Raw genomic sequence first — 13,518 nt, 5'->3', positions numbered from 1 at the left:
AAGTATGACACAATGCCCTATTTATAGACCTGACTTACAACCATGAGGAGTTTACGGCCGTAAGAAGTTTACGGCCGTAAACACATAACAACCATAAACTACATACAAAATTGGTTTCCCTACACAATCACTACCACTAACTGTTATGTCTAGACCAAACCATTATTCGGGGTCTTTCATATATATATATATATATATATATATATATATATATATATATATATATATATATATATAATGGGCAATAAGAATTTAAGACGTCCCTGTGATTGGACCAACGTCAATCTTTTTTTTTTAATTTATTTCTTTTATCCTTTTTGGAGAAATGGTTTCTATGTGGTCCGCTTTAAGCAGTCAGTGATATTGTTCATTGTGAACATGTATCGTTCCCACCGCTACTTTCATTCGTTTTCTGCCACGTCTCCATTCACCGATTTCTTAGCTTTTTCACCATGTGATTGATATCTTCTGTTTCATTCTTTCATACGTTTTCTTCCAAATCAACACAAAAATGTTAATGTGGCTTCCCCATCTGCTTAAACGAACCACAGAGAACGCATATGCTCATCGCACCACAGGTGGAGAGGTACAACGATTTTTGAGGATGGAAAAAGCAAGGGTCAGCACACACACATATAAACGGTCTCTCTTTAGCTTCTACTATGCCACTGCTTCTTCAACACTCGAACAAAGAAAGGTCCATCTAATTCACTGTCATCGTCAAGTTCATCAGGCGGTATTCCTTTAATTCTCTATTTCTATTTCAATATCACGTAAATTTTTTGTTGTTTAGATCGATTGGAGTCAGTTTTCAAACGCATGTTGATATTTTTTTCTCTCTTTCTCTTCCTGCTCCTCTGATTGAGTCGTCTACGTTTCGTGACCGTTGTCAAGTCAATTATAAAGATTCAAGATGTGGCGGCGGTGGTCATGTATACCGGAAATAACGATCGACGTAGAACCTATAACCGAAGTGGAGTGGAGAAGGGAACCAAATTGGATGCTTTCAGCGACCCACAATGTAAAAAAATCCAAGATTTTGAAGAATGATTTCCTCTATAATCTTCATGCTTCCAATCTCTTCATCATTCACTTCCACCAGTATTGCAACAATCACCACCATCAACTGCTCCATAACTATATGATACAAAGCCACAACATTCCTAAAAAAATATCGTCTCAAACCCACCTTAACTCTAAATCCTCCAATCTCCCGTTTTTGAAAAGACTCTTAGGGTTCTTGAGTGGGATAAATTCCATGATTCGGTTGCTTTATTTTCCGGTACCTCATTTGGACAACAACCTACCAAGGTTACTGTCTCTATATTATGAATTTTTTTTTATAATCCTTTGTGTGCTTCTATATCTTGATTACTAAAGTAGTTACTATAAATAGACCACAACATTGATGAATGTTTGTTTTTATGTTTGTTTTGTGTTATTTTGTAGGCATAGCTATTGTGTTTGGATCAGTCATACCAAGAGAGTTTGTGACAATTAGCAGAGGCAGATATGGTTGTCGAAATGCACAATCATGGTGGTTGTATCATGGATTTCACATCCCTCAGTATCGCATTGGTTAGTGCTTTCTGAATTGAACTTAGTCTTTATGTTTTGTTCATATGCATTCATTTAAAAGCTATTGAATTGTAAATTCTCTATGCTTCAAATATTTATTTCAATCGATAAAAACACCGAGGAAGGGAGATTTGGTATGCGAGTTTATGCATCTCACTCGGATAGCCAGATATCATTAAAGCTAAACACTTCACAAACCTTTTCACTTGTATTAAAGTTACATTTCGATATTTGAGTCTAGATGATTTTAATAATCGCAAGATTCTCTATGCTGGCATCAATCAATCCATTATTTCAAGACAAAACTTCAAAAACGGTCCTGTGGTTTCCGAAAATCTGAAGTTTGGTCCCTAATTTACAAAAACCGCATGGATAGTTCCTATGATTTCAAAACTTTTAATGTTTAGTCCTTCCGCCTAACTCCGTCAGCTTTCTACGGTTAAATGAGGGGCATTTTTCTCATTTCAATACCCAGGGACCATTTATGAGGTTTTCTCTTATTTTAAATAAAAATAAAAATGAAATTTAATATGTAAATGGTTTCTCTGTGTGTGTGTGTGTGTGTGTGTTAAAAAGCATCACCCCAGACATCCTCTATTGTTGTTTTGCTCAACCCCTTCTTTCCCTCGAAGCCACAACTCTAGTGAGATAAGCTAACAATCGAGGAAAAGAGCCCACCAGAAAAATCGGTTGTCAACCTCTCCACCTCCCCTCAGTTGCTGAGCAAACCCACGAACCCCCACCTATTGTGTTGTTTCCGATATGCTCTTTCCTTCTCTTTCTTCTTCGTTTTTCTACCAACCTCTCTACCTCCCCTCCATGGCTTCTTGTGTGATGTTGCAGAGCATCAATATGTACATTTGGGTTTACAATTTGTACAAAAAATCCAATCAATGAATCAATTCGATTTATAGTTATGCAGACAAAATTCATCATCATTAATGCATTTGAAAACTATTGGGTAAGCTAGATTGCCGGAAAACGAAGCTAATTCGACTTGGTTTATATATAATGGAAGTTACCTAAGCAAAATCGGCGAATGCGATCAAGAGAATCAACGATAGGACTAAAAGCAAAGCGGTGTACGAACATCCTCATCCTGCTATTTTATCTCTCTTTCACTCACTCACTGTAAAAACAAATGGAAATCTGATGATATATGAGTGAGAAAGAATAGATATAATGCTCTGGAATGTAGATTGTGAAGAAGAATTGAAATGGGATTTGGAATTGAAGCTTCCTACCTTATGCAAATTGTGAAGAAATGGGATTTGGAATCTGTCAATCAGAGAAGAAGAAATGAATCAGGGCAGAAAATGGTTCAGGGGTAATTGGCGTGATGCTTTTTATCGAGAGACAGAATTTCTTTCATTTTTTTTCCTTTTTTAACAAAAATTAAGATAATAAGAGAAAATCTCATAAATAGTCCCTGGATATTGAAATGACGAAAATGCCACTCACTTAACGGTAAAAAACTAACGAAGTTAGGTGAAAGGACTAAACATTAAAGTTTTGAAACCACACAGACTATCCGTGAGGTTTTTGTAAATTAGGGACCAAACTTTAGATTTTCGAAAACCACAGGGACCATTTTTGAAGTTTTATCTTATTTCAATATGATAAGTAGTAGATAACCTTTTTAAATTTTGTGGATGTTGTTGGATGGATTGTGCTATGAACTGACCCAATATTAAGCACACAAACCCAAGAAATCAATAATTTTTTTTTTTAGAGAAAACAGTTTGTAATCTCACTCAATATTAATAACATTCACATGATGAAGAACAAAAGATTAAATGACATTTTTGTAACAAAAAATCCGATACTCTCCTCTCCACTATCACCATATCTTATAGGCTAAAACCTGTAACATAAAATAACCTTAAAATGACGAAAATATCCTTCCACTGTCAAAGATGCTCTTTATTTTACTGGGTTTCCTTAATTCCCTTTTCTATAATATGGGGCTAAACCTGGTGTGCAGCAGATAGACAGTAATTGGGTAGGCTAACCTGTCACAGTTTGCTTCTAGGAGACTTGTCATGGCCATTAAAGAAAACTAATAAAGCTGATAAGAATGGTTTTAAAGATGGAAACTTGGTGGTGGAGGGTGGTGTCATTGAGGGTATTCGTGAGAATTCCATAAAATGCACTGATTTAAAAGGCCATCTCGATTGCATATCTGGATTAGCTGTTGGAGGTATGTATTTTGCATTTTTAAATATCATGAAAATGTGGTTTAGTATTTATTATTTAGTGGAGATGATTTGGTTTAAATTTTTTGTAAGGGGTTTCTTTTCATCTCTTCATTTGATAAAACAATGAACGTATGGTCTCTCCAGGTATGCATCATCAATTCATCATGATTACATTTACATACATGGAAATGAATTGAAATGATGGATTAATGAAATACATAAAACATGATCTTAATCATGTACATACATTAAAGGTTCATGAACATAAGGTAATGGATATAGTTTATGTAAACAGAAAAGCTCCAATATGCATTAGTGTTGATAATAGAGGTAAGATTTTCATCTGCACCATTAAAGTTCCATTTGAGGAGAAAGCAATCCAGACCATTGACATGAAGTATAGATCTAACCATATCCATACCCAAATTTTTTTTAAATAAAATATTAAATTATAAATACAAATATAAAAATGGCATCAAATTTCCCTCTTAAATCTTGAAACTTTCCTCACATAAAATAATCCTACCAAACTTGCATATATTGCTTCACAGCCTAAGCCTTTTTGTAGTATTTTGTTTGATGACCCAAAATAAAAAAGAGAAAATTCAGTTCTTAATTCTGTCTTGTATGAACAAAAAAGGAATCTTACTCATGCCCTTCTTTTGTGAAAGATAAAAAAGTGGTAGTGGTTGGTGGTGGTGGAAATGGCTACTAAGGTTGTGTACAAACTAAGAGAAGATAAAAAAGAGTTTCAGAAGTAGTTTGGATGCATGAATGGGCTTTTTCACCTTTTTTATAGGCGTTACCTTCTTGATCTACATCGTAATGGAAGGAATCAGAAAAAATGCTAACCTCAGGTACCAAATATTTTTACTTGACCATTTTGACCTTGATAAAAAAATATTTTCATGTTGGTTAAACATTCACTCCATATTTGGCGTTGGTAAAGTAAGGGTAGTTTTGTAGTTTTTAACCACTACTAGTTTTTTTACAATCAAACCATAAATTTTCAAGACTTTTTTTTTTCAAACCAGTTTTTATGTAATTATAGTGACAATTTAGTTTGTTAACATAATAGGCATTATGAGTATTTAAATGATAAATAGTTACATGCTCTAACTTTTTATATCTCAAAAGAATTATCAAATTTTTTAGTTAAAGGTGAATTATAGCTTTTTTTTAATGTGATTTATATCATTTTAGTTTTTAAAATGGTATTATGTAGAAATTCAAACATACACTAGAAAAAAAAAATTTCTTTTATAACATTCTACTTTATGAAAAATGTCATATTTGACATTCTATTTTGTAAAATGGTTTCTTTTTGAGAATTTCAAAAATGGAGTGATTTAAAAAAAAAAAGACATTTTTATAGCATTCAACTTTCTGAAAAGTATCATTTATAGCATCCTACTTTGTAAAACAGTTTCTTTTTAAGATTTTGAAATTAATCATCATACTCTTAAACTTTCTTCTTAAATCTTGGACGAGGTCATCTGCAAATGATAATTAAATGGATGGTGTGTTCTTCCTCACTACATATCATAGGACGTCGTTTTGTGGTCATAAGTAACATCCTTTTATATAATTTATTTGTTTAATTTCATTTAACAATGAATTCATGCCACATGATCGATTCAAGATGTTCCTTTATAATGTTACATATCCATTTAAATCATTTTTGAACATTTTATGTTTTTCTTTATTTGAAGAGTATACATTGGTATGTTTATCAATATACAAACTTGAATCCAAATTGCTCAGGGGATCATTTAGGGGTGCAACTATATTATAAGTTATAATAGTTTTTGTAACATCCTAATTTTCATATATAGATTATATAACAAATAATCGTTCCAACATCTCCCAAGATCAATTAAGAACTTACTTATATACTAAACTACAGTGGAAGCAAAATAAAATCAATAAAATATAGTCTTTAACCAAAGAGCTTCGGGTGTTACGTCTTTGCATAACTCCTTTGTCGTCTTGTTGATCAATCCTTCTCCCTAGCCTTCTTACTGCCACTTTTTAAATAGTTTCCTAGGTTGCGAACATTTAAAGTTTCTAAATGGGTAAGTCTAGGACCTAGTGAGTTCGTGTTGCACATACATTTCCATCACTTAAAAAACCAAATAGTTTTATCATATGTCTTCAATAAATCATACAACAAATATACCACCCGATGACATAATTTACGGGAACGATTAATTGTCCAGAGAAAGAACTAAATGTTCATGTCCCTTATCCTTGAGACAACTCATCATCCATTGTACTCAATTATTTTAAATATCCAAGGAAATGAGTAAAAATTTCAATTCTCATCCCCGCCGATCACACACATCCGTCATACTCACAACGATTAAACACCCCACCAGTTCCTACTAAACATGTCACCTAAAAAAACACACACACACAATAGTCAACCATTCCAAAATAGCATTTGCACAGGAGCATACTTATCATAAAGGGATAATGACTTCAGAGGGTAACATACTTTTGATTTTGATCACATTTGGTCACTGAACTTTTTTTCGTGATCTATTAACCCTTTAACTTGTTGATTTGTGCAAATTTTCCCCTTCCGACTGGTTTTTGCCGGTTTCAATGAATTTATTGATCCTACGTGTCAGTTTTGATCCTAAGTGGCATCTAGGGTTCTTGTTATTAAAGGAGGGGCGTTTGTTGTTCATTTATTGTGCTCTAATACCCCGTTGCCCTAATACCCGATGGCTTCCTCCTACAGCATCTCATCCTCCCTCAATCGATCAAGCAAGAAATCCACAGTGAATGATCCAAAAACTTGTGATTGTGGGTTCCCTGCACGTATTCTAACATCAACAACACCAAAGAATCCAGGGAGGCATTTCATGGTGTGCAATGAGGTAAGCAATTTCACTTAAATTTTCCCTCTTTTCTGATTCATTTATTCCAGATTTGAAATCTCACTTTGAAATTTTATTGTGGAAGGGTAAATGCAAATATTGGAAATGGTTGGATGTAGAACCTGTACAGATGCCTTTAATGGAAGTGGTGGAGGGAATGAAAGCTGAATTAGTAGCATTGAAGACCGAAGTAGAGAAGGTGAAGGAAGACATGGAACAAATGAAGAAGGAAAAGTACTCTGATGCCATTGCAATGAAGGAGAAAATATATAAGTTTACCATTGGATTTCTTTTTCTGATCATCGTGTATATGATGAAATGAAGTCACATGATGTATTGAAAGATGTTGTTAGAATAGAATAGAGTTGTTATCTTAACTTCTTGTTGGAATGGAATGAAGTAACATTGATTGTAATGGAAAATTTAATTATAAAGAAGCATACATATTAACTGCATACATATTAACTTTGATTGGAATGGAATCACAAAGAATGGAATGAAGTAACTTTGACTGGAATGGAATAACCAAGAAATATTTTTGACTGGAATGGAATCATAAGGAAGCATACATATAACAATGAATACATATTTGATTTTGACTGGAATAGAATCACAAAGTAGCATGCATATAAAGAATTAGTTTTGACTGGAATGGAATCACAAAGTAGGATGCATATAAAGAATTAGTTTTGACTGGAATGGAATCACAAAGTAGCATACATATAACAAATACATATAATAAAAAAAGTAAGTGAATGTGGTGGTTGGATTCATTGTAATACGCCATTAATATTCTACAGTTATATAAGTTTTTGTCTGCATACACAAAAGTAGTTTCTAGGTAACACAAAAGATTCCTGCATAGACAAAAGAAGGGCCACCATGTGCCCATACACCTACTTGATAGTACCATAGAAAAGCATAATAAAAAGACTACTACTTTGTCTTTACATCACAACTGCCTTACAAAAGATATTCCTACCCACCCATTATTATCCCCTAAATTAATCAATAACTGAAGGGTTATCTGCATTGCTCCCAACCCCAGGTATCTGCCTCCTTAATGCTTGTTTGATAATCCGTTCATAATATTTCCTCCTTCCACTTCTACTAACTGGGACCCTTCTTCTTGGCATGGGGGCAGGTGGTGGTGGAGGAGGTTGTTGGGCTGCAGGTGGTGGTGGAGGAGATTGTTGGGTTGCAGGTGGTGGTGGAGGAGGTTGTTGGGCTGCAGGTGGTGGTGGAGGAGGTGGTGGTCCTTCATTGCCCCTGGATAAACTCGGGTCTGCTCCACTGCCCCTGGAAGAACTTGGTACTGCAAATAAAAATTAAAATGTCAATTTTTTGTTCAAATGATGTAATTTTTTAAAAAATATTCACCTTATGTATTGCTTTGTTGGTTAGATGGACACTTTTTCTTGTTGTGACCTGGTTCCTTACAAATACCACACTTTATTATGCTACCCCTTCTTGAGACAGTTTGTCTACTTGATCCACTCAACTCTCGTTCAATTGCATCCCTCTTCCTTTTCACAGATGGCCTACCAGGTAATCTTCTTCTTTTGGAGGCAAAGGCTTATGGTATGGAACATCTGGCCACATTTCACTACTATTGAGAGGATTAATGCTATATTGGTAGCATTTTAGGTAAGCCTCAGTAGTGTATGATTGGGACACATATGCCTCAGCATCATCATTTAAGTAAGATATTGCTGCCACTCCATGTAAGCATGGTATCCCTGTAAGTTGCCATATTCTACAGGCACACTTCTTTGCAATTAGATCCACTCCATATGCAACATCAGTGAATCTAACCTCATACTTTTGATAACCACAAGGAGTAACTCCCCACAATCTGTTTAAGCATATTAACATCAGTGAATCAATAACACATCCTCATAATTAACATAAGCATATTAAAGTAAAATAATTACCTCTGTTTAACCTTCAGATCTTCTATACGCTTCCTAATAGTTGGACATATAAGCAAATCCCATTCCATTCCTTCAACTCTTTGAGTGTATATCCTTTCCATCACAAATAACCTAATCTCCTCCAGCATAGTGATTATAGGTCTCCTTCTAGCATGCCTAATAGCAGAATTGAAACTCTCACTGACCCCATTCTCCACTGCATCACAGTCTCTTCCTTCTTGAAAGAATGCCTTAGACCAGGTAGTAGGATCTCTGTCTATAAGGTAATCATAAGCATGAGTATCAATAGATTTGATGTTCTCCATTACACCTCTGAACTTCTCCACAGTACTAGCCCTTACAGCCCTCCAAAATAACTTTATGTATTGTTGACCAGTAAACCTTTTATTAAAATTGGCCAGAATGTGTCTAGCACATTGTCTATGTTCAGCTTCTGGACATCTTTCCTTAACTGCTTGTAATAACCCCTACAAATCACAACATCATTATGAGTGAAAAAGCATAAAAATGACCTAGTACTAACCTTGTGTCCATCAGAAAGAAGGGTAATGCCTGCACCAAGACCACCATTAATGTCATCCATAAGCAAATCTATGAACCACTTCCATGTTTCTTTATTCTCAACACATACCACAGCCCATGCTAAAGGGTAGATGTGGTTGTTTGCATCTTTCCCAACAGCTGAAATAACTTCTCCTCTAACTATACCCTTTAAAAAGCAACCATCAAGCCCAATTACAGGCCTGCACCCTTCTAACCAACCATCCCTTACAGCTTTGAAACACACATAAAACTTAGAAAACAAAGTTGTGGAATCTGGCATGATGTCTACATCCAATCTCACAGTAGACCCAGGATTTGACCTGATAATTTCCTCACCATATGACCACAATCTCCCATAATGTTCAATTAAACTTCCTTCAATCTCTTGTAATGCAAATTTCTTTGCATTTCTGCATTGCCCCACACTCACATTTATGTTGAATGTTGTTGACACTTTAGCTTTCATCTTCCTTGCACTCATTTTTGGGTTCTCTATAATTTGACTCATAAAATGTTTCCCTATCCATCTATAAGTTACAATTGACCCAAACTTAAACACCCTACAACAATTATGTTCATTCACTAGAGATTTGATCTGAAAAGTCTTTTCTTTACCCATCCAGGAGGCCCATAGTCTGAAAGGGCAAGATGGTGACTTATTCTTTTTGCAACATTTCACTAACAATCTATCAGAGTCATTTTTTTCAAACCATAGATCATACCCATTAGCAACTGCATAATTGCTTAACATATGTTTAAGCTCAGTAGGGTTACAAAATCGCATACCTATAATTGGTTTCATCTGATCCCATGGCTGTCTCTCATCATACACAGGGTACTGGGGTGGCACGTATTCATCATCTTGATCTTCACTCTCTATAGGTTCACAAAGGATGTTTAAAAATCTATCACGTGCAGTTTTGTTTGCTGGAAATGGATAGGTAGCATCATCTTCTTCATGATCAACAGAATATGAATCTTGAATAACTGAATCCTCATCTTCATCTAAGTCTTCGTTTTCACTTTCACTTTCCTCAGCCTCAATCCAGTCGAAGATAGGTTCATTATGGTGATCCACATATACATTCATTCTCTTGTCATTAGCATACGCCAAATCCAAAAATTCCTTGTAATCACCGTTGTTCACCAGTGTATGAATTCCAAGACCTAAAGACTCTTGTGGAAGGCAGAAATAGATGTCTTTGCTTCTCGATTTGGTGAGCTTGTGAAGGAATTCCATGAATTGCTCATACCCAAACCCACTGAAGTCAACATCTCGCACTGATGCTCTGTCGGGATCAAAGTAAACTAAGGGATTGGGTGAAAACTGACCATTGTAGTGGAAATCCACTACAATGAAGTTTTGATCAGTAGGATTTGGAGATGATGCCATAGAACGGTTGAAGGAGATGAATGATCGATGGAGAATTTTGTGACCTAGTCGAGTTTAAGGACCAAATGAGACTTCGGGGTGTGGTTTAATGAGACGGAGACGAAAAATCGGGGCCTACATGCCACCTCTTTCGCCACGTAAGATAAAAAATACACGTAGGATCAATAAACCGTTTAAAACCGGCTAAACCCGGTCATAAGGGGAAAATTTGCACAAATCAACAAGTTAAAGGATTAATAGAGCACGAAAAAAAGTTCAGTGACCAAATGTGATCAAAATCAAAAGTATGTTACCCTCTGAAGTCATTATCCCTATCATAAAACATAATGTTAATAATAAATAAAAATCACATCATAAACGCATGATAAACACTTATGTGCGAGCAACTATAGAACACGAAAAAAAACTCACCCTGTTGTCATTATGTCTTAACTGAAGTTTACCACGATAACCACACCCTACATTTCACTAACAATTTTTCTAAGGCTAGAATCCTAGAAAAATATCCTGCATGTCCGTTTTGGTTCCATCGCATATATGTCTTGTTCGGTCAACAAAATTAGTTATATAATTATGTTAAATAAATGATCGTATTAACCCATTTGAAATATAACTTTTTTTTTGTAAATACAAAAATATAAAAAATTATTATGAAATTTTAATATTTAAACCACATAAGTTATAAGAAAATAAGTAAATGGTTCAAAAAATGAAATCGTCCATAAGTTCGTCGTAAATTAGTTACCAAAATATAAATCAATATAGAGGAATGGTGAAACAATTTCTTTATCATCAAAATAGGCAAGAGTTTAATTCACCAAGGACTGAAAGTGATCCATCAAATTATGTAAATACAAAATTCAGCAAGTTGCCAAGACTTTAGGGCTAAATCTGAAATTTGATATTCATTTGTTAAGGAAAGAAAAAGGTGGCAATGCAGGCAAAAATAGTTGAATGCCAGAGCTACGGGTCACGAACCACGTGCTTAGAGACTGTGCAACATCTACTTATTATTTAATTACTTATATCTCCCGATAACCGTCTAATGTCGACGTCGTTTTGGCCACCCAGACAAAACAAAAGGATCCGAAACCTTTATCTTCTTTACCCGAAATAAAAAACCATTTTTCTGCCATTTTGAAACACATTACAACTTCGAAAATCATGTTTTGTGAAATCAATATTGATCATCTCCATTTCTTACTAACATCTATCCATAAATAATTTTTCAGAAATTACCTCAAATCAATTTGAATTCAAGCTTTTTACAAAAATCAAAACACCTCAAAATCATTATCAATTAAACTCCTATTTGCCCGAACAAAAACACAAGATGGAACCAAAACATGAAATACAGATGTATAAACCTCATCAAAGAAGTAAACCAAGAAGTAAACCAAGCTAAAACCAAGGAATCATACCATAATTTTCGAGAAAATTCCGAAAATCTTTACAAACTTTCTTCCCTGATTTCTCACTCGTTTCTTCACCTTTTCTTGCAGTTCCAGCGGGCACTCCGTTCCATTTCTCGAGCTATTTATAATGCATAACTATATAACTGATGAAGACCTCTCGTTTTCTCGATTTTACTCCCTCATCAAAGTGATGATTTTTAGGTTTTAAAATTCATTATGTTTCCTATTTCAACCCAATTACTCATAATTAATTACCCATTATATTATTTTAATAATATAGTTAAATTATATATATTTATATATATTTTTTGAATTTGAGTTACCACATATTTATGTTTTACATGTTGGAATTCCATGAGCGAACAAATGTATGTATACATCAGTGTATTTAGTGAACATACTAATGGAATGAATCTTATAATTTAAACATCGTTGTACTTTGTGAACATACCAATCTTATAGCAATATAGGAAAAATTCGACCGAGTGTATGTAAACAATTCTTAAGTTTGTTGTTATTTCCTGTTTTTTTAATAAAAGGCTATGAAATACCCTCCAACTTCCGCAACTCCAATACCCGCAACGCGGGATTCTTACCTAGTTCTATCTAAGTTTACAATTGACTTTATAAAAATAAATCTCAATTTAAAATAAAATTCACATTTTAAATCACAATTTAAAACAATCTTCATTTTTTAAAACACCTATTCACAGTTTAATATAATGATACATACGTGATTCATAGTTAAATACAAAACATAGAAAATATTATTTGTTTCAATAATTCTAACATGCCTTGTGAGTTGTATTAAAGTCGAATTTGAAGATGGCATTTCCATATGATTTATCTAAAATTATCTCTTTGATTTTTACTGTCCGTTTTATCTAAGTTTACAATTAACTTAAAAAAAAAAAAACAAAGAAAAAAAAATACACACATACAATTTCAAATACTATTCTGAATTTCAAATCACAACTTAAAATAAAATTTCAAGTTTAAAAAAAATATTCACGGTTTAATACAACAACCTATACACGAATTATAGTTAAATACAGACAATATAAAACATTATCATAGCTTAGAATAATACTCACAAAGTTAAAGTAATATTTATAATTTAAAATCATAACTTAAAACAATATTCACAGTTTATACACAAATTCACAATTTAATAAATGGATATATACACCATTCACAGTTAAATACAAATTTTACGAAACATTTTTTTTTTCAATCCACTAAATAGAAAGCCAAATTTCAAGATAATATTTGTATATACTTTATCTAAATTATAAAACAAATAATCAATCAATTCAAGATTTGTTATAAAATATGTGAGTAGTACCGTAAATTCCAGTATATACCGGATCTCATATGGCTAATCTTCTGTCCTATGATTAATCTATTCAACTACACTATATTAGTACAGTTATTGTAATATTCATCACTTGTAATATAAAAATATTTAAATACAAGAATCATTCAAAAAAAATAAAATAATATACCACATACTTTGAGATTGTTATGTTTCCATTAGTCAACAATATCATTGAAGCAATCACGAAATTGATC

At 33.7% G+C, this 13,518-nt stretch overlaps 2 protein-coding genes across 2 annotated transcripts; one reads left to right on the top strand and one right to left on the bottom strand.

Moving 5' to 3' along the window:
- Positions 1 to 6,468: 6,468 nt before the first annotated feature.
- On the top strand, positions 6,469 to 7,038 carry LOC145007546 (uncharacterized). The gene is made up of 2 exons (XM_078966459.1): positions 6,469 to 6,661; positions 6,747 to 7,038. Exons 1-2 carry the CDS (start codon positions 6,506 to 6,508, stop codon positions 6,981 to 6,983), a joined length of 393 nt encoding a protein of 130 aa, XP_078822585.1. The 5' UTR covers positions 6,469 to 6,505; the 3' UTR covers positions 6,984 to 7,038.
- Positions 7,039 to 7,430: 392 nt separating this feature from the next.
- LOC145004089 (uncharacterized) lies at positions 7,431 to 10,841 on the bottom strand. The gene is made up of 4 exons (XM_078962990.1): positions 9,119 to 10,841; positions 8,596 to 9,062; positions 8,042 to 8,516; positions 7,431 to 7,976 (listed from the first exon to the last, which is right to left on the bottom strand). The coding sequence occupies exons 1-3, from the start codon at positions 10,529 to 10,531 to the stop codon at positions 8,192 to 8,194; spliced, it is 2,205 nt and encodes a 734-aa protein (XP_078819116.1). The 5' UTR covers positions 10,532 to 10,841; the 3' UTR covers positions 7,431 to 7,976; positions 8,042 to 8,191.
- Positions 10,842 to 13,518: the final 2,677 nt, after the last annotated feature.

The sequence above is a fragment of the Lactuca saligna genome, chromosome 7 (genome assembly GCF_052625555.1).
Source record: "Lactuca saligna cultivar CGN05327 chromosome 7, ASM5262555v1, whole genome shotgun sequence".
Lineage (NCBI taxonomy): Eukaryota > Viridiplantae > Streptophyta > Magnoliopsida > Asterales > Asteraceae > Lactuca > Lactuca saligna.
This window is presented reverse-complemented; position numbering and strand designations above follow the sequence as displayed.